Consider the following 21,840-nt stretch of genomic DNA (forward strand, 5'->3'; position numbering starts at 1 on the left):
TATTTCTGACTGAGATTATTTAAGCAAAGATAAATATTCTGCCATGGCTCTGTGGTGAGGTAGGTCCCACAGCCAAACTCTTCAGAGGTGGCTGTGAGTTTAAAATACCTGTTTGCAGTATTGTATGTGTGGGTGGTGGGGGAAGTGGCAGGAATGAAGGCAAACAAGAACACTGGGCTCTGAAACACCACTACTGTATGATGAGTAGCACCACAAATAGCCAGGTAAGTTCAGATATTAAATCTGCCTGTATTCCCCTTCCTCATTTCCAGTATGACTTTTGAAGAATTTTGATTTAGGATTTTTGAGTAATGCAGAATTTTTTCTTTACATCTCATGACTTGGACTTCTGGACTGCTCTTTCCCCTTCAGCTTGCCTTCTCTAGTTCTGACTTCTCAGTCTGTTCTAACTTCAGAGCTGGCTTTTCTTTGAGCAGGTTGGTCCTGAGGTACCATCAAAGTCCTTCCAATATATATCATACTGTGATTCTGATTTTTACTGGTCTCACTTCCTCAGATTTCAATGTTTCGTTTTAGTGTGCACAGTTTTTGTCAAGCCATTTCCCTCTTTCATAATTTTGCACTGCCCTGAACCTCCTCTTTGCATAAATGCAAGTCCAAACTGGTTCTTTTGAGCTCTGGCTAATCCATCATCCCAAATCTTTTCTACCTGCATGGACTGCTATTAAGATTTAATTAACAGTGTTCTGCTGAAGCTTTGGTCCTGGTCAGCAGTATTGGAATTGCATTAAATAGAGGAATTAAAAATGCAACAGCGTTTGTGATATCAGCCTCACAATATGAGCCACCACTTTGTGTATATAGTTTAACATCATGATAAATCAGGAAGCTCCTGATCCAGCTGGGATCCTGTGTTCACACGATTTGTTGTTGCTGTTTGCCTTCTCTGGTGACACTTGTAAGTCCTGGGGGCAGGAGCTGTCACTGACTACACACCTGTGGCATTGGACATTCTGCCATCTCCACGTGGAAGATCTCTGTTTTTCCATTTTCTCCCTGAACTCACCATAGGAGCTGTCAGCAGCACTCAGGGCCATTGATATTGCAGAGCTTTACCTGTTTTGTGTCAAACATGCCTTCTGTTGAAAGATGTGACCTCAGGGTCCCTTTTGCCCTCTTTCCCCAGGTCCCATCAGCAGCATTCTGGTGAACCGCTATGGCAGCCGCCCCGTGGTCATGTTTGGGGGGCTCCTGTGTGGTGTGGGGATGATCTCAGCTGCCTTCTGCACCAGCATCCTGCAGCTCTACATCTGTGTGGGCTTCATCACAGGTGAGAACAAAGCATCTCCTTCCCCTCCACGTGAGAGGCTCCCTTCTGGCGGCTTGGGGCTTCCACACCTGGGTGGTGTGTGCACCAGCACAAACACCATGGGAAACTGGTGAGAGAAAAAGCTGGTGAGATAAAAATCTAGTGGGACAAAGGCCCTCGTTATCAATGCTGCAGGTGAACTTTAGCAAAGAGTTCTTTAGCAGAGTGAACGTTCCCTGCCCAGCGCGGTGCTCCTGGCTGGACACGGCGCGTGGGATCCAGGCAGGGCTGTGCTCTCTGCAGTGGGATCCAGGCAGGGCTGTGCTCTCTGCAGTGGGATCCAGGCAGGGCTGTGCTCTCTGCAGTGGGATCCAGGCAGGGCTGTGCTCTCTGCAGTGGGATCCAGGCAGGGCTGTGCTCTCTGCAGTGGGATCCAGGCAGGGCTGTGCTCTCTGCAGTGGGATCCAGGCAGGGCTGTGCTCTCTGCAGTGGGATCCAGGCAGGGCTGTGCTCTCTGCAGTGGGATCCAGGCAGGGCTGTGCTCTCTGCAGTGGGATCCAGGCAGGGCTGTGCTCTCTGCAGTGGGATCCAGGCAGGGCTGTGCTCTCTGCAGTGGGACCCAGGCAGGGCTGTGCTCTCTGCAGCTCCGTGCTCTGGGCCAGCTGCTGGGGATGGCCATCAGTGCCCTCAGCTCCCCCTGAAGCAAACCCAGGTTCATTGTGCTCTGCCCTGGGCATGGCAAGTCCTTCTGGGTACAAGTGTGACTATAAAGAAAGCACCCTTGTTCCTATTTTACTGTGTTTTATCTTCCCTCTGTGAGATACACGAGATGAGATTTCAGGGGTTTGCTTCAGTTTACTTGTGATGTGAGGAAGTCCTTTATCTGAAAATAAGAACTGCTGGAGTTGACTGAAAATGGCAACAATCGCCTTATTGTGAAAAAAACACCCTGTGTTTCCTTCTTGAAGTTCCAATTTGAACTGCCTGTATTGAAATATGAAATTCCATATTGGAAACTCAAGCAGAGTAATGCATAGGCTCAGTCCAACATCTTTAAGGCCTGCAGGTGCCAGGTTATTGCACCTGTGTGAGTATAGATGCTTAATTGTAAGTATTTTTGTTTTATTATTTTGGATTAGGTACAGCCAAAGTTTATTCCAGTGCAGCTAGGACATCTGCTTGAAAACATGACACAATGAGTTCAAAATTGGCTTTTGAGGTTGCCAGGTGTATGATTTAATGAATGTTCCCAATCTCTCTGCAAATGCATTAAGTGTTGCTGCTTTCTGAATGTGAAAATGTGAGCTCAACATTTAAAATCAATAAAACCAGCCACTAGGAAAGTAAATTTGGACAGAAAGTTTGTCACCCTGTTCTTCTATATCAATATTCCTTTATTAACTCTGTACAGTAGTGAATAAATCCCTGTGTAGGATTCCCTCTTTTAAACCTTACTTTTCCTAAGGACTGTCACTGTAATTAAATGAAACTGTATTATTCTTGGATGAATAACAATCTTGCAGATTCCTTGAAACAGACTCCAGGAACAAAGGGATGGGAAATAAAAATAACCAATGTCTCCAATATTTCATAATGTATAGGCTTGCATCATTTCCTGCTAAATGAATTTCCTCTAGGAAGGCAAAGGGGGAAGTGACAGGACAAGGGGGAATGAGTTTCAACTGACAGAGGGCAGTTTAGATGAGATATAAGGAAGGAATTCTTTATTGTGAGGGTTGGGAGGCCCTGGCACAGAGAAGCTGTGGCTGCCCCATCCCTGGAAGTGTCCAAGGCCAGGCTGGATGGGCTTGGAGCAGCCTGGGATAGTAGAAGGTGTCTGTGCCCATGGCAAGGGAGCTGGAATGGGATGGGTTTTAAAGTCCCTTTCAACCTAAACCATTCTGTGATTCTAAGTTGACTAATGATGGATTAGCATATGGAAACCATAAATCCTTTGCTAAAAATATTCCATGAATTTTGGTGAGCAGAAGGACTCGGACAAGAAACAGGGCTGTAGGAAGGCACCTAGGTATTTTAGATGTTTTTAGATGATCTAAAGCTAAAAGGTGACAGGAGGGAATTCTGTGCATAACCCCAGTGGACCTGGGATTGATAAAGACCTTGCTCTGGCTTGGTCCCTGAATGTGTCTGCAAGTCTGGTCCATCACCCAGCACAGAGAGCTGTCAGTGTGGGCAGTGCTCACAAGTGACCCTCGTGCCAGCCCCGAGGTACAGGGCTAAAACACCCACATCTCTTTGTCTGCAGTGCTGTTTCCTCTGAGCAGAGCACATCTTTTGTGTGCATCTTTCCCTGCTGCTTGTTGAACAAGGGCACCTGTGTGGGTGAGGTGTTGGCTGATAACCCATCATCTCCAGGCACAGGGTGTGTGCTGGGGAAGGAATATTAATTTGACAGAGAAGGGAAGATGCTTGTAAGCCTGTTAACATGCTGGATGCCTCTAATTAAGCTTGAAGTATTTTTGCTGGTCAGGCCTAACATGGAAGCATTCAAGGGCAATTATGAAGCCGCCTGCCCGTCACGTGGCTGCGACAGCGCTGCTGCACGAGGAGAGAGGCTTTTGTAAAGGGGATTTGCAGTAACTGTAAACATCACACTTTTCTAGCCTCCTTCCTACTAGCCTGGAAAGAAAACAGACTGATGTAAAAGCCTGTGCTCATGTAAATCACAGGGATGGAGGTAAAAACAAGGTCTTGGTACGAGGAGGTCTCTGCTACAGTTCTGTGCCTTTGGCATATTAATAGAAATCTCTTCAGAGGAGCAGAGCAGGAAGTATCTGTTTGCAGTGGAGGGATTAGACACGGCAATCTCAGTTGCTGACTTGATTATGCCTGTTTCCATTTGCATGCAGAGCAGGAGCCAGGCTCTGCTGGTGGAGGCTGCTCTGTCCTTGATGGCACTTTGCATGCACTGGAAACCCCACAGCCCCTTCCCATTTGTTTCCCTGCAGCTCTTAGAAAAAGAAATGGGGTTTGCAAGCTGTCCACCTGGACAGATGCCAGCCTGGATGCATCAAATAGGTGTTTCAACATGCAGCCTCTTCTGAAGTCTGAGGTAGAAGCAGCAAATTCCAAAGCTAATTGCAAGGTAGTAACGACTGGTGAGAGTTTAGTTCAATCTGCACCAATTAGACTGCCATGAAATAAAATGGGATTTTGGGTGAGGCGTGTGGGCTAATGAGAGTAGAGTCTTTGCCATGGCTGTAAATGTTGAGCACTGAAATACCTGGTCTGATTGTTCCTTGCCAATAAAGTAAGAACAAGATCAATAACTACACAGCTGAGTCCTGTAGCACCACTTATTTCCTTCTAATATGAGTGAAATGTATTTAATCCAGGAAAGGACACTCCCTCTGGCACAGGTTCGCTTCTGCTCTTGCAACACCACTGACAGACCTCTCTGTCATATCCCTGGGGAGAAAATGTGGTTATTGAGTAACAATTCCAGCTATGGAAAAGCTGCTGTAGTTTCTGAAAACTGCAGTAAAATGGATGTAAATATTTCCTACTAAAGTCAGCCAAAAGCTTAAAGTAAATTGAAATTCCAGTTATTCAATTTGAAACTCTCCAAATTTAATTAATGGGAAGAGCATGAGGTAATATTAAATTAGATTTGTCTAACTGGTAAATTAATGTTCACATAATAAAAAAAATTAGAGATGATTATTGTTTAAGTGGGTAGCTGGCATCCAGTCTGATTTTCCTCCTTTGGAAGACATGTAGTGTGTCCCTACCAAAAATGACCCCGTGGAAATGATGGTTCAATTTCTGCCCTAACGACCAGCCCGGGAAATGGGGAATTAATGCAAACTCTCACCTGCTGTGCTGCATCCTCTCAGGTGGAAAAAGATACATTTCTGTATTTCAGCACTATCCAAGGGTGTTCTCTAACCAGGGCTGTGGTTTTCCTCTGTGGTTCCCAGCTCACCACTGAATTTGGCCCTATATGCATTACAAGCAGGCTGCACTTCCCAAAGATGTGCCCTGCCTAAGATATGGACTATCTAAAAAAGTTCATGCTGAGAATGTTTTTGTATCCAAATTAATTTTAATATGGAGCCATTTCAATTTGTTTTTAATGTTGTAAACTTCAAAGTAATTAAAAAAACCCCAAAACTTTAGACTTGGAAAATATCATAATTTTGCAAACCCATTTAAACTGAAGCTATCCAGCATTGGATGGATTCTGCTGCATCAGTTGGATTCTACTCTATCAGTGACTAATGATAGTGTTCCTTAATTAATTTTGAGGACCTTGACCTTTGTAAATTCTCTTCTGTAAAGCAATATGCCTAATTATGTACTGCACAGTTAAACAAACTAATTATATCGACTAATGAACAAGAAAAAATCTGCATGACCCTATTTTCAGGATTCATGTTCTCTGATATAATCACTTCAAGGATTATATTTCTGCTTTGTTCTAATGTGGCTCATTCTTTCCTGGATGATGGAGTGGAAAATATGTGGCATGATTTTTAAATGCCATTTTGATGGAGTTCTGAAAAATGAACTTTTTATGAAAATACTGCACATCAAAGAAATGCTTGAAAATATTATTGATGTTTAATTATTGATTATTGATGTTGGGCATCAGGAAGAATTGTTGAACATCAGGAAGATTTTTTTTCACTGAAAAGGTGATTATTGGAATGGGCTGCCCGGGGAGGTGGTGGATTCACCATCCTTGGAACTGTTCAAGAAAAAGCTGGATGTGGCAATCAGTGCTCTGGTCTAGGTCATAAGGTGGTGATTGGTCAAAGGTTGGACTCCATGGTCTTGGGGGTCTTTTCCAACCTTATCGATTGTGTGATTCCACGGTTTTACATGGCTGTGCTCTCAAACAGAACCACAGAAGTCTGAGACCATCACAGCATTTGGTATCTCTGCCTGCAGATTCCACCTGTGCAGGAAAAGCTGGCCAACTGAATTAGCAGATTTACAATGGCATTTATATATCTAAATGCAATAAAAATAAGTTCTAATTAAAAGAAACACTCTAGGGTCCTGTGTAATTAGCATCCTCAGTAGATGTTTTGCTGTGTGCTTGCAGACCTCTTAATCTTTTGCATCAGACCTGAATTGCTCACAGCACCACATCAGTCGTGGCTCAGGAGGGTGATGTGATTTTCTGTGCAGGTCTGGCTGCCTGGCAGCAGAGTTGGGTGCCCTTGGAAGGGGAGGCCAGACCTGAATGGATACACTTCGGTGGTTGACACTGTCTGAGCTGAAACAACCTTCCTCAAACTGGGAGCTGCCATTTTTTAAAAACAGATCCATCCTCTCCCTCAGCAAGGCCAATGCCTCTGGACAGAACCCACCAGCATTCTGTGAGGGAATAGTGTTGGTGCACTCTGAAGCAAACTCTTGGTGCTAGTTTTGCCACCCAAGAGATTTGCAGTGCAAAAGAAAGGGGGTTCTCTGACTGAAAGAGTGTTTCTGGGTTCTGGTTACCCAAATGTGGCAGCCAGAACTCAGAGACACCCTGAGCAACGTTTGCATCCAGATTGTTGCGATGAAGAGCCACCAGTGAACCAGCTGACTGTCAATTTCCTCAAACAATGAGCTGAGGAGAAATGGGTCTCAAATCTTCCTTTTGTTTATCTGACCTGTTTTCCAGGATTTGGCCTTGCTCTCAACCTTCAGCCATCAGTGATAATAATAGGGAAATACTTCTTGAAGAGAAGACCCATTGCCAATGGCCTTGCTATGGCAGGGAGCCCTGTGATGCTTTGCACCCTGGCACCTCTCAACCAATTCCTTTTTGACAGTTTTGGCTGGAGGGGCAGCTTTTTAATTCTTGGGGCGATTTTATTAAACTGCTGTGTGGCAGGAGCTCTCTTCAGACCCATCGGGGCAGGCACAGCACTGGTCAAAACCCAGGTGACAGAGGAAGCGAAGGAAGCTCTGAAAGGAAAGATCACTGAAGATGGCCCCATGGAGAACAGAGCAGAAGAGGAAGGAGGAAAGGACTGCTTTGAAAAAATCAATCAGTACCTTGATTTTTCCCTCTTTAAACACAGAGGGTTCTTGATTTACCTGATTGGAAACGTGCTCATGTTCCTGGGCTTCTTTGCCCCCATCGTTTTCCTGGCACCTTATGCAAAGCACACGGGCATCGATGAATATTCAGCTGCTTTCCTGCTTTCCATCCTTGCTATTGTGGACATGGTTGCTCGCCCCACCACCGGCATCGTTGCCAACAGCAAGTGGGTGAGGCCAAGGATCCAGTACTTCTTCAGCTTCGCCATTGCTTTCAATGGCGCCTGCCACCTCCTGTGCCCGCTGGCCTCCAGCTACACAGGGCTCATTGTGTACTCCAGCTTCTTTGGCTTGGCCTTTGGCATGGTGTGTGCCATGCTCTTCGAGACGCTGATGGACCTGGTGGGAGCTGCCCGCTTCACGAGCGCCGTCGGGCTCGTCACCATCGCCGAGTGCTGCACGATACTGCTGGGACCACCTATTGGAGGTGAGTGTGCTTTCCTCCTCTGCTGCCACTGGCATTCAGACTTTTGCAAGCACAGCGTGTGGGAAATTATTCCAAATGTGTTTTCTCTGCCTCACAATCATCTTTTGTCCACTGGTAACTGGACAGCAAAGGATGTCTCCTCCAGTGTTTCCTCTTTCTGCCTTTCTATGTAGTCCTCCAGTTGAAGTGAGTCTTGGAGAGCCACCTTTTAATCCTGGATCCCTTCAAACACTTGAACTGAATTTGCAGAGTGGGGCTTCCTACAACACCAGGAACCTTGCATTTCAGACAGCTCCTCCTGGAGACTCCTCCTTTTACAACAGGCTGGAGTCCTCCTCAATTTAAGTAAAACACAACAGTTCTATGAAAGCCTCTTGTTGACTCAAACCTTGCTGTTTGTCTCTAAGGCTCTGACTACGCCACTAAAGAATTTCAGTCATCTTAATGCAGCTGAAGGATTTAAGTCTGTTCTAAAAAGAATTTTAAAAAAGGTTTATTTTGGATACCATGGTTTGAAATATCAAAAGGCAGAGCCCACGAAGTATTGCCCATGTGGACGATACTGAGTTTCCAGGAGGACTTTCAGTCATCTAAAGTTAAGTAAGGGCAATGATCTCCTGTGTTTTAGAACCTTAATATTCCCTCTATAGCATGTGCTCCTTTTGCAGTGTGAACCCTTTTCCTGGATTCAAAACTCAAATCTGGGTAATGCTTCATATGACACATTCTGCAGAGCTATTTAATTCTTTATATTACTGGGTAGCTCATACAGTGTGACAGAAGCAGCTGTATCCTCTTGCTTAGAGATTCATTATTTAATTAATGACAAACAAAAGAAAATACAATTTTAAAATGACCGTTTTCTGAATTATATAATTTTCTGTGTGGGAGATTAAGTTAATGACTAGAGACTGCTAATGAGGCTAAAACAGTTCTGTGTAATAATCAGTAATATTAGTTTTGTAGGGTTTTTCCCACCATTTTAATAAGCAGCAAATTTATTGGTTCTTTGGCATTTTAATAACCTAGTGCAGGGTTCTGCTTTAATGAACTAAGTAAATTGTTCCCAGTGTGTTTTATGACTTTATCTTATTCTCAAAGGAGAAGAGGCAAGACTATCCTACTGTTGAATTTTCCAATACTCTACTCATTAAAACTCTCATTGAAACCTATTTAGGAGACCTCTAGGTCATCCTGATGAGCAGAAAAGGAAAAATTGTTGCAATTAGCATTTGGTTGATGTTTCACCAGTAGCATGAAAAACACAGTGCATTGAAAATGGTGTACCAAGTCAGCTAGGGATGATTCAGGAAAAAACACTGACCAAAACCAGTTAAAAATCATTATTTTTGTGATCAGGAAATCTATTTGGTGACCATAAAAAACCCCTGTTAGTGCAATGCAGTGGGATAATTAATCAGCAGCTTTTCAACATTAAGGGTCAATCGGGAAGTAATTAAAGGTCCCTCCTTTTGAGGAGAACATATTCCAAAACGTCAGAGATGGATGATGGGGCAGTTTCAGGGAAGATTGTCTGTACTGTGAAGGCCAGGTCAGGAGTGGGTCTTACTTTATTAGGATTTGGGATGTTAAGAATGGTCTGTGTTGCCCAGTAAATGAGAATTAATGCTCAGGATCATAATCCCAATAAGATTTGCATTACATTTTGACATAATGGAGAATGGTGACATTTCAATTAAGCCATCTCCCTTCAATTACTCTGTAACTCTGTAGCAGAGGCATTAACCTTTGAGAGGAACCTGTCACATTTGTCTTGGCATTGAAATTATCTGACATTGACAGCATCATCTTTGCTTTCCCTGGAACTAATGTTTTCCAGTTTCACGCTGTGCCCTTTCCTCTTTAGATCATGAGTGTAACTGCAGAAAGGGCAGCTGTGACCAAAAGCTGAGTGCCCTCTAATGCTGGTGGGTGACCTGTGGTGGAATAAATCACAGGGTCTTTGCCAAGAGCCTGAGATGAGACCCAGTGGGAAGGTGCCTTCTCATGAAAATCTTCCCAAAAGATGCTTTTTGACTGCCAAGCCAAATGGGCATCCTTGCAGCTGATCATTGGAGTCAGTGGAAAGGCTGCCTGCAGGCTCTGTGCAGGGTCTGTGACCAGAGGAGTAGTTTAGCATGGAAAAAATAAGTGTGCTGGAAAAGTCCAGACTTTGCAGTGTAGGTTCTATCCCCTTCTACTGAACTGTGCAAATTATCAGAGCATTACCTGTATCAATGTCAGCTACCCACAGGCTGTGTAGTACAACACCTGTTCAGGATTTGCAGGCTTTGGGTGTTTGTGGAAGAGACCAGAAGTTCAGAGAATGTTTCATCCTAAAGCCACAAAGGTGCTCCTTGATGTACAGGATCTGAATCTGAAAACACAATACCCTTGCCTTAAAAGCCCTAAATTTCCTTTTTTTTTTTTACAGGAATTCTTATTGACACCTTTGGGGACTATAAATATATGTTCATTAAATGTGGATCTGTGATGGTCCTGGCAGGAACCTTTCTGTTCATCATGAATTATTATAATTATCGTATGCTTGCCAAGGAGGAGAAGGAAAGAAAGACAAAAGAAGAGGAGCCTAAATCTGTGAGGACAGAAAATGAGGACAAAAAAACCTGGGACAAAGACTCTACACAGGATGGGCCTGAGCTGGAACCTTTGAGAGAGAAGGGAGCAGGAGTAAAGAAGGAAATGAATGGCACAAATGAAGTTTATACCTGTTCTTGTGGGCAGGATGGAAAATGACTTCTGGGTTGCTCAGGTGAGCACCAGCTGTGAAATCATACTAGGTTTTAAAATTTTACTCTATTCTCTGCCATGTGCATCCTCTTCTTTGTTGTAGGAGAAGACAGGTCCTGATTCTTATAAAATGCTGGGACACTGCAGTATCCACTTGCTTACCAAAGGTCCTGCAAGATTTTCCTTTAGATATTCCTCATTTCCCAGAGAAAAGGGAAAGGTTATGTTTTGCAGGAGGCCAGGATGAGGCTGACATGAGACAGGAGTCCTTCTTCAGGTGCTTTGTCTGTGCAGGGCAGAAATTTAATCTTAAACTTAACCCTTGTCCTACATTAAAACAGTGCAAATTAAATGTTTTCCTAGTAGGTTACAAAGTCTTTATTATCCAATTTCTGTGTGCCTTACCATTTCTAGTAAGCTTTTTCTTTACAACACCCTGGTGAGACAGTAAGCGTTGCCACCATTAATTAATTGTACAAATGAAAAAGTGAAGCACAGAGGAGCTTTGGGCATCATTGCATCAATGAATAAAGCTTAGGTGTGCCAGAGCTGAAATGGAACCCTCTGCCCTGAGCTAGCTGCCTAAAAGCCCTGCTGAGCACAGGTATTGCCTTGCTAGAAAACAGGGAATACAACGGGTAGCAGTCCACATCTCTCTCTGCAGTGCACTCTGCTCACTGTGGGCCTCACTCTACCCAGCATTAGTGATTTTGAACACTTGTGTCACAGCTGGGACCTTGTGCCCTGTTTTTTGTAACCTGGTTTCAGCTGCATCCATCCTGGAGGGACTCCAAACCCAGCTGCCTCCCCCTTGTTTGGGCTGGAGTGGGCACCTCCACTCCAGGCACTGCTGGCCTCGTGCCACCCTGCTGCATTAAGTAAAGTTTGCCCAGGCTGGAGATGCAGAGGTGGAGCTGAGACCACTTAGAGTCTTTACCATCCTGTGGTGGTAATTTTGATCTGGGAAGATCTGCACTCTGATGTATTTTATGCCAAGCAGCTGCTGCCCAAGAGCCGTGGATGCTGAGCATGGCGTCATGCAGTTGAATCATCAGACTTCTGTGGAATTTAATGGATTTGATTGGATAAAAAACAAGGACTTTTCAGGCAGATCACTCAAATCCAAAGCTAAAACTAGTCCAAAGGTTAGTTCTCCTTTTTCTTTACTTCAACACTACCCATATGTGATCAGATCATATTTTTTCATGGTTTTGTCTTTGAAGAACTGTATTTTCTTGTCACTTGTGTACACAATATGAAGAAAGGCTTGTAAAAACACTTTAATAAATGCACTGTACTCTTAAAATTAGATCATTCATATCTTCTTGTACAAAACCTTTTCCATGAATTCTTTTGTTTCTTTGAAGAATAGTGGTCTTTGACTTCAGTAGGACATAAATTTTAGCCTTATGTTATAACTTGTATTTTCTCTGAAAAAAACAAAATCTATATGAAGTAATTAGGCCTTCAGTGCTTGTTTTTCATACCCTTTATTTCTGTCAAATATATCTATGATATTTCATTAAAAAAGGCATTAATAGAAGGTGGTGAATATTTTCCAATGTGCCTTCTGTCATATACTTAATAAAACTATTTTAAAAAAATCAAATGAGTTTGCATTTTCCAGTTTGTGTAATGCAGCCTTTTGATTCAGTAAGGAGTTTATTCTCAGAGGGTTTCCAGTCCTGGCTTTGTGCACATGGTCACACAATTCTTGGTCACAACCTCATGTTCTTGTTGATTTGGATTCCTTTGCCATCTTTGGTGGTCTGGGCCAGCCTGACTCACACCTCTGGTTCTGGGCCCAGGGGACTGAAAGCAGTGCAGAATGACCTAACAAGGTATTATCATACCTTTCCACCAGTTTGTATCAATTAATCCTCAGTGCAATGACCCAGATCCCCAGCTGTCCTTACAGCAGGAGCTGATACTCAGGCTCCTCATCTCTCAGAAACCCCAAGCAAGCTTTTTAGGTCATAAAACTTTGTTAATACAGATAAAATCTTTAATAAAAAGGCGTTCTGTTCAGCTATCTGTGAAAATCCTCTGGAAAAGACTCCTTTGTTAAACTGCCCCTGAGGGTAAAAAATGTTTCATTGGATAAGTAGGTCTAAGGTTTTGGAATTCTTCTAACATGAGGCAGCTACTTCATTTAACCTACTGTCAAAGAAACTTACACTGCCTTTTAAGATTATGGCACTATTTCTGTCAGGTAGGAAGCCAGATTATTTTAAGACAATTTTGGTGATTATGGCTGGTTTTCAGTGGTGGGTGGTCTGACTCTTTTACCTGCTCCTGCTGCCACTCTACACCCAAACCTCTGATCATGACATCCCACTAATCACTGCAGCAAAGCAATGCCAAATAACTCTGTACTTATAAGCACTAGAAATGCTTCCTTGACTCAAATCCTACTAATTCAACACCTTGCAGACTCAAGCTGTAATCCTTTCTTGGAAAGCTCTCAAACTTTCCTAAGAACGTTTTCAGTTATTAAAAATGACTAGTGCAATATGAAATAACCATTACAAAAACCTCTTGTGTCGGAGTAGAAGCTGCCTGTGCATCTAATTTAGTGATTTGTGTGGCAAACTGAACACAATATTCATATTTATTTAGGTTGGAAAGCACCTGTGTAAGCAAGTCAAGAGGTGTGAGTGTTGTGCCATAAATATGCGTGCTAGGCACGTGGGGAATATTTGGGATATCAGATGTGCAGGAATGATTGAAAACACTTTCTTTGGAGTGCAGTTATGAGACATTTTTTTCATATTTCATTAGCTTGTGACCTTATTAGAAGCAATTGCCCATTGTTTCCAGGGCTGCTCAAACTTCATCAAGAGTCTGATTTGGATGCTGACCCATCATTCCCAACAACCACAAAAGAAGAAAAGTGGTGCTTGATGGGGAGGTGTGACAAGTACCACAGATTTGATTTAGATTTGTCCCATCCACTCATTTTTTGTTTACAGTTCCCCTCACTTCTATCCTCTCTATATTTAGCTTTCCAAATTCAAAGGCATGGACTTAGAATTCAAATATTTCACTACTTTGGTGCGGCAAAATTTGTACAACTTCCTCCCTTTTTAAAAGAATGTTGGAGCAGTGACTGTGCCACATGATGGAGTGCCATGCTACTAGAAAGGGACATTTTCTGCCATCACACCTTGGGCCTGGTGCTGCTTTGCCCCGCACATAAACATCATTTAAACAGAAAGAATGAACCATGCCCAGAAAGTACAAAACACACAAGGAGACTTGAGAAGTCTGGAACCACAAATGAACAGAGGCAACTTGGTTGTAACTGCATTAAAAATTAGTAAGCAAGCAAACAAACAAATGAAGTGCCAACCTCTATGTTTGAAATATGCAATCATTTTAGATGACACAGGAGATTATTCAGAAGGACAGTTCCCATGGCAGCTGACATCAGATTTATTTGGCTGTGTTCAGAAAACGCCTGGTAGACAGTACAGGTGCATTCAGATTACATCTGGAATGAATTTAAAAGATGACTTTCGTGCCCTCTGCAGTGACAGTGACATTGTCTATAAAATAGTATTATTTAGACTTATCAGAACTGTGTGAGGGCGTTTTGATGAGTGACATTCATAACTGTCAGCAAAGCTTCCCACGATGGCAGCACGCCTCAGAAACACAGATTTGATTTGCTGTCTGCTCTGACACTCACTAAAGTATTGCTGTGCTTTAGTTTGGATTTGGAAAGAGGCTCATTCACATCCTGACACCAGAAATATGAACATCCATGGGTAAATGAGGTGTTGTGTGTCACTGCAGTCAAGACCCTGCTATCACCAGTAACTGCATCACAAAATTCCCTTTTATACACTGTATAGCCTTTGTCCTGCAGAGCCCTGGCTGGTCAAGGTGTGACCCTGTGATGACATTTGTGCAAAGGCCTGTTAATGTCCCATCAGAAGCCTGCAGGTGGCTGAGTTTGTGTTTCCCAGCCCATGCTGGGGCAAAGGCTGGAGGCAATCCCAGCAGGCCAGTGTAGAGTTCAAAGCCTTTTGGTGAACACAGGTCTGTTTTATGTCTCACCTATCAAGGCATACAAGCCCAGAAGATTTTAAGAGGGATAAGAAGGAAATAGAGCCATTGCCAATGTATCTTATGCTGGAAAGGACAAGGATGTTCCTCAATGCACACACAGGACAGAGTCCTGCACTTTGCCCTTAGGAGCCAAAGTGTGGATCTATTTCAGACAAAGTACCTGACAGTCTTAAGGTGTAAACACCTCAGCTGGTGCTGCCCACCCTCGCAGCATCGTCATCTCTGAATGGTCCAGCCTATGGTCCAACTCCCCAGCCCACAAATTTGTCATTTTTCATGTCAGACTAAATCCATGGAAAGAGAGACACAGGGAAACACAGGCTTCCCACAGGCTCTCCAGATTTTTTTGGACTTCTTTCTTCTGGGTGCAAGCGTATCCCAACAAAATGTGTCACATGAAGAAACTCCCACCTCCCATGGGAACATTGTTCTTTGGGAACAGTGCTTCTACACTTTCCTGGTCAGATCCATTTGCTTCCAAGAAGGGGAAGATATTAATTCACCAAAGATGACAGCTTCAAGGTCTAATTCTGACACATCAGATTCCTTATGAGTCCTGGATCCTGTCTGATGTGCAAAGCAGAGTCTTTCAGATGAATGGGTATGATTGAAATGAAATAGGGACAAGCACAGTGCTGCAGAGCTTGGCACTTCCTTCCTGGACAGATGAGATTCTTAGGTAGTTTTAATCAGTATGTAATCAGTCCCAACCATTAGTTGTGCCTGTGATCACAAAGCACAACTCCAGGGAGAGATCCTTAGAATATCTAGGAGGTTCCATGCATTATTAAGTGAAAAAACCACAGACTCTACCTATCACCCATTAATACTATGTATAAGAAGTGCTTATTGAGCAAACTTGCCAACTCTAATTATTCTCCCAGCAGACTGTGGAGGGTTTTTTTGGCACTTCTACAAGTCTAATGGAAACCTCCACAGCTCTGCTCCTGCAGAGGCAGCGTGGGCAGGGAAATCTCTGTGATGTGTTTCAGACTTCTGAGATATCCCTACCTTGTGTCCACATGCCTACAGGCACATCCAGCATTGCTCTGACAGCTGGAAGGGAAAATCCACGTGCTGAAGGCTGGGATGCAGGGGCTGCATTTCTCTGTGATGTCTGGATTGATGTGTTAAAAGACTGAGTCACTCAAGTCTGGTATCAGAAGGGATCCTCAAAGCATCTTTGACTGTGCATCTTTGATCCCAGAGGTGGCAAAGGGAAGTGAGAAGGGAGCTCTTTTCAGCACCACCCCCAGACCCCAGCCAGGGACTGGGGAGGGAACACAGGTTGCTCTCCATGTCTGGGCTCCACTTTCCACTCTTCCAGGCAGGACAAACCATGTAATAAGCTTTGTTCACAGCTCATGACCTTGGACATGATCAACATGATGTATGTTGATTTGTAGTTCTTATTTCTTTAGACTTTTTGGTTTTTTAGTAAAAAAAGATTGTGAGTGCAGTGGCTAGAAATAAATTGAATTAACTTACTGAGTATGTATTTGTCCTCTGACTTACCTGTTACAGAAATCCTTCAAAATACAGTACTCTGTATCACATTTTAGTATGAAACATGAGGAACAATGATATTATGATTTCAGCTTTCAGCCAGGGAAGGTAGTAATTATACACCATATAAGTAGAAGTGCAACGAAGCTTCTTTGTAATTACAGTGTAACTAAGCTGTACCTCATTTACTTGTATTCTGAAGTGCATCTGGAGTTAGCAATTAGGGCCAGGACATGATTAAACACTTACCTTCACCAATCCCAGTATATATAACACTATACTTACCTTCACATGTGTATTATTTTTCACTCATATCTGCTATGAACCTAGATATTTTCCAGGGATTAATGATACACTGTGAAAAGTTGATAGCCTGAAGTTCAGCAGAGAGCTATTAAACTGGCCTGGCCATTAATCCCTAGAAAATACCCTGCACCAAGGTTATTATAAGGTGAATATGGAAAATAACTTTCCACTCCTGTTGAGCTTTGTCTTGGCTGTTACGCCTTTGCCAGTGTGTAGGAACAGCACCCCAAATTCAAGTGACTCCCTTGGATTTGGGTGTGTCTGATGTAAACAGGATGAATCCTCCCTCAGTTCACCTTTGTGCATCCCAAGGCCCTGAACAGACAGCTTGTGTTCCAGCCAGTCTGTCTCAGCCACAGTTTTCTGGCAATCCTTGGAGATCAATTTTAGAGTGAACCTCCATTTTCTGAAATGTGTAATTCCAGCTTCTCTGAGCTGAGCAACAACACTGGCAGCCAAGTAAAAATATCCATTACTGGGGGAATATGTAAAAACACTGTTTCATCAGTCATCCTGCTCACACAGCTCCCTCCCAGAACTCAGAGTGGTAATGAAAGTAATTTAACACACATCTATAATTAATTTACTACATTCTTCCTGCCGATGGCAATCATCTTACCTAGGAAAGTTCATGAAATTGATCTTAATGCATAAAAATAAAGATGGGAAAGCGTTAAAGGCAGCTAAATGTGGTTTACTTCTAAGCATGTAAGCAGTTAAGCACAGTTTGGAGAACCGATTTGGGGCTGATTTAGCAGCAGCCATTACCTGTGAGAAATGACAGTGAGGACATGAGCTGAGCAGGGCTTTGCCCTCAACACCCTCAGTTTGTGAGCACTGCTGAGAGCAGCAGCCTTTGCTCCTGCTTTGTGTGATGTGAACAGAAATGCGAGTGTGGGCTCAGAGAGGCAGGGCAGGAGGGGACAAAGCTTGGGCAGCTGGAGGCAGCACCAGGCACATGGCCTGCACCAGATTTTGCTTCAGTGCCATTTTGAACCATGAGCCTAGGTCCCAGGTACCCAGTTAGGACAACTCTGGCCAGTGTGCAGAACATCCAGATGTGCAGATGTGTCTGAACACTGCACACACAACTGTGTGACATATGTGTGACAGACAGTCCTACCTGTGCAGGCTGTTTCTAGAGCTTTCCAGTGGCTCTAGCAACATCCTGTTGTTGCTGGGACGTCACTGGGTCCTTGTTTGTGATCCATTATTGCTTCAGCTGCAGCTTTTCTGCACATCCATGAGCCCCACACTCCGCTGGGCTGGTGGCTCCGACCCTCTCTCTGCTCCCTAGAGCTGCAGAGCAGCACTTGGGACCTTCATACACTTATCTACAGGTTGTATTCTGCACTTGCCAGACATCCTACTTTAACAAGCAGGCCTTGACATTATGACTTCAGTATGGGTGGGAAAATGTAGAAAAGCAGGAGCCTGTAACAAGTAATACTCCAATGCTCTGCAGCAGCTATATAAATATTTATATAAATAAGTAGGAAGGCTTTTAAGTGTGTCTTCCATCACTGTGGCCTCCAAATGAGGGAGTACAGTAGCCTTACCTGGATGGGGGACAGAGGAGAAAGAGCCACTTTGGTGCCCCCTTTGAGGTGAAGCAGGGCCTGTCCTGCCTGCACTGCAGGGGAAAGACAAACCCTACATGGGAAACATCACTCACCCCATGGAAAAACCCAAAAGAGCATGGAAGTAGGGCAATTCTTTCCTTCTCCTGTGCCTGCGAGGCCAGCAAAAGGATCCTTGGCCTCTGGAGCTGTGAGTGCAGCTGAATGAGGAGGATTCCCCAGCAAGACTCAGCAAGAGGCATTTCCTACACGTGGCTTCCTCAGCTGCAAAGCTGTTCACTGCTTCTCCTTAATGCCAGGAGGAGCAGGGTGTGTCAGGCCCGTGCTGCCAGAGAGAGAGGCATGAATCAGCCTAAAGATTCATACAGATGACAGCAGCTTGCTGCAGGACTTTTATTAGCTGCTCTAGAGGCAGAATGGAAACCACTTGGGATGAAAAGTATGTGATAGGCTGTGCTAGATCTATTCAAAATAATCTTAATCATATCTTCATTAATTAAGGCAAGATTATGCTTTATCTGCAAAAAGAATGGCCCATTTCAAAGGACAGTGATGGTTGAAATAATTTTCTGAAGTTTGTAGGCTCTTCTGTCTAGACTTAGGCAATGCTCATCAGCAAATGGTATTAATTAGCAATTGCTAATTAATGGAATATGCAGAATATACAGCAGCGCTATGGATTTTTGCAGCTAATAAAATAAAGCTCCTATATAAAGGGGGTGTTAGCACACAGAACCATGTAAATGGTGTGGTTGCTGGTTTTGTGACTTGTCAGAATTCTGTAGAACACAAACATGTACAGGGACTGACAAAGCAAGAGCATCTTCACTATTAGTCTTACAATTTAAGAAAAAATTAGTGGGTTTAGGTTGTACATCACAGCCCAGAGGGACATGACTTACCTGAAAAATCTTACACTATATAGACCTTCAAAGTACATAATGCTTATAATTTTGGCTCTATTTTAAAATGTGCTTTGGATTCCTTCTTTCCTCCTAATTCCTAGAAGTGGTGGCTAAAAGGCACCTGTATTTCCCAGCTGCCTTTTCAGAGACTGATTTAGAAACAAGAAAGCTCAAACCAGGCACTCACTGGTGCCCATTTGAACAGGAACCCCTTTGCTGATGGCACAAGTGTGCACTTTGCTTAACGTGGAACTGTATTGTCTGTTGTCCTTTTTATTCCAAAGAAATAATATCTTTTTTTTTTTCCTTTTGTTAACAGCCCTGAAAATATTATGCATGGAGGGCCATCTCTTATTTTTGTTGGAACTGGGAAGGAAACCATTTAAAACAAAAGAAAATTACATCAAGTCTGGCCTTTACTTCTCCTTTCTCCACCTTTTCTCCTTCCATCAGTCATAGGAGGAACTAGATTGGACATGACAGGGAATTAAATAAAAAAAAAGTATTCAGCAAAGAATAAAGAGAAGAAATCGCTTTGAACAACGATTTGAAAAATTCTGGAAAGATGGAAAATCAACGTTTTCCTTTTTTATCCGAACAAACTTTGTCAAGAAGCCCAGCGCTCTAGAGGAGCGCTGCTCCAAGAGATGCACGGAGTGCTGCAAGCACGGCAGGAGGAAACACATTCTGATGTGTTATTTAAAAGTGAAACAGAATAATGTGGGCGAGTTCGGAGCCGCAGAGCGCCGCTAGAGATCAGCCTTGCCCCGCAGGATGCTCACAGCCCTCCCGCTCCGCTTTGCCGTGTGCCTGCTCTCCCTGGCCCTTCCCACCTTCCCACCTCCAAAACTTTTCTGCTTGGCTGTGGTTAATCAGCCCACAGCAGGAATGTGCATTTTCCTGCGGACAGAATGCGATGCCAAAGTCCCTCTGTCCCCGAGACTGTTTGCTTTGGTTTAGCTGCTTTTTTATACCATCCTCTGCTATAAACTTTTGGAGTTTTGTTTCCCTCCCGACTCCCATCTGCTGAGAGATGACTACCTTAATGCTGTGCCTGACATTTTTCATCCTAAGATACGGATCTGGGAGGGGGTGGATAAAAACAGGCGAAAGAGAAGGATATTTTGCTTTTCTACAAGGGTTCTCCCATCCCAGCCTGCTGCATGGTCTCTGTGATTGGAGGCAGTGGGCAGCAGGACAAGCCCAGCACTCCTCTATGGGCTCAGGGCAGGGCTGGTGGGCATCCATCCTCCACTCCAGTTCATCTTTCCACTAGGGATGCTGGGGGCAGTGATATCCCACTGCTCAATAACCAAAAAATGTCAAATTGGTACACAGTGGCCCTCCACAAGGAGCAACTCTGCAGATGCTTCCCCTGGAGCAGAGCTCTTCCAGCTCCCTCTCTGTTCCACACTCAGCCTTAATGCTGCAATTAATCTCCCACTTTCCCCGTGTCAGGTATTTCAGAGCTTCTCTGATCATCTTTCATTTTGTGCCTGGGAAATGCATTGAACATGATGTGTGGATGTAACCAGCTGTGACAAATTGTGCTGTAGATGTGAGGAGCACGTGCCATACCAAAAGATGTGAAATGCCAAGGCCTGGCCTTCAGCTTCACACGTGTTGCAGCACCTCAGTTCCATGTTTGTCTTGGGCAGAGCTGTGCTCACCCTCAGGATTTGTCCCAGTTCTTTACCAAATCTCTGCTTATGTGCATCTCACATCATGCACACGTGTTTTGGACACTCACTGTTAGAAATGGTTAAACTGCAATAGATATTTTTAACTACTTACAGCCCTTCCTGAGAAAACATACATCAGTTTTCATTGTGCCATGCGGCAAAAACCTATCCGTGGGTTGGCTTAAACTGATGAGACTGCTCTTGTGATTCTCCACCAAAATGAAAGAAACTCAGAATGAATGCTAAAAAACCAATGTGACTGAGTGGTGCACTGAGGACAGATGTGGGCTCAGTCTCCTCCAGCTCTGAGCTGACCAGATGTGTCAGCCCCCAGGGGATGTGCCTGCCTGAGGTCCCTGCTGCTCTGGGAATAATATAATATATATATAATAACTCTGTGCAGCTGTCTGAATGGGTGAATTTGAAATCCACTGTCCTCAGGGGCTGAGAATATTCCTCCTCCTGCCCATCGCTGGGAAACAAATTCAGAAAGCACTGGAAGGTGGCCAAAATTAGTTTATGAATTCTGCAGAGATTGCAGTGCTCAGTTTTCTAGAAGTGGCAGTCAGTGTAAACAGCATCAAAGTATCTTTTTATATTGGAGGGAGAGTTATTGGTCAGCCAAAAATTCAGATTCCAAGACCTGTATCTACCTCAGTCTTGAAAGCCTGAAGTGCCATTAGGTTTGTGATGTGCAGGAAGGCTCTTTGAAAAGCCAAAAGTGACAGCACATGTTTTGGGTGATGGAAACCAGACTGAAAGAGGAGCCAGCAGCTCTGCAGGAACCACAAACCACTAACCCAAAGTGACTCCTGCAAACTGGGGTGAGAGCTTGAGAGTCAGACTGGAAGGAGAGAAGGCTGGGTGAAGGGGGAACACTGCAAGAAGTGGCAGTCCCAAATAACCTTCATGTCTGCCCAGAGTGAGAGCTCTTTTCTGCTTCCACACATGGTATGTGGGCATGTGCTACTCTTCCACATTCACTGTCACCAGCCCCCTTATGCCTTCAGAGGACAAGGCTGAGCCCAGCATTACAATATCCCTTATACAAAGGAGTTTACAAGAAGTGTGACAGTATCTGAGAACCCAATCTCATTCAAAGTGAGAAATTAACCAGGAAACACTGGACCGAGTCCCAAAAGAGATGTCACTGCATTTAATGTGTATTTATGCAGCTATTTAGAAGCAAATGAGAAGCAGTGATTGTGTATAGAATAAAATGGAACAACAAATTTAGATTGTTTTAGTTTCCGCTCTATCTGATTAGCCAGGAAGAACA

At 43.8% G+C, this 21,840-nt stretch overlaps 1 protein-coding gene across 3 annotated transcripts in view; it reads left to right on the forward strand.

Moving 5' to 3' along the window:
* Positions 1-12,117, forward strand: part of LOC102114655 (monocarboxylate transporter 2-like) — a 36,948-nt gene extending 24,831 nt beyond the window's left edge. For all 3 annotated transcript variants that reach the window (XM_088061905.1, XM_088061904.1, XM_005522008.3), the window contains 3 exons: positions 1,148-1,291; positions 6,909-7,757; positions 10,192-12,117. In XM_088061905.1, the coding sequence (XP_087918031.1) occupies positions 1,148-1,291; positions 6,909-7,757; positions 10,192-10,514 (1,316 nt within the window). In that variant the 3' untranslated portion in view covers positions 10,515-12,117. The remainder of the gene's footprint in view (positions 1-1,147; positions 1,292-6,908; positions 7,758-10,191) is intronic.
* The last annotated feature ends 9,723 nt before the right edge of the window (positions 12,118-21,840 follow it).

Source organism: Pseudopodoces humilis, chromosome 13 (assembly GCF_049639895.1).
Source record: "Pseudopodoces humilis isolate 2021_Gansu_Grassland_sample_001 chromosome 13, ASM4963989v1, whole genome shotgun sequence".
Lineage (NCBI taxonomy): Eukaryota > Metazoa > Chordata > Aves > Passeriformes > Paridae > Pseudopodoces > Pseudopodoces humilis.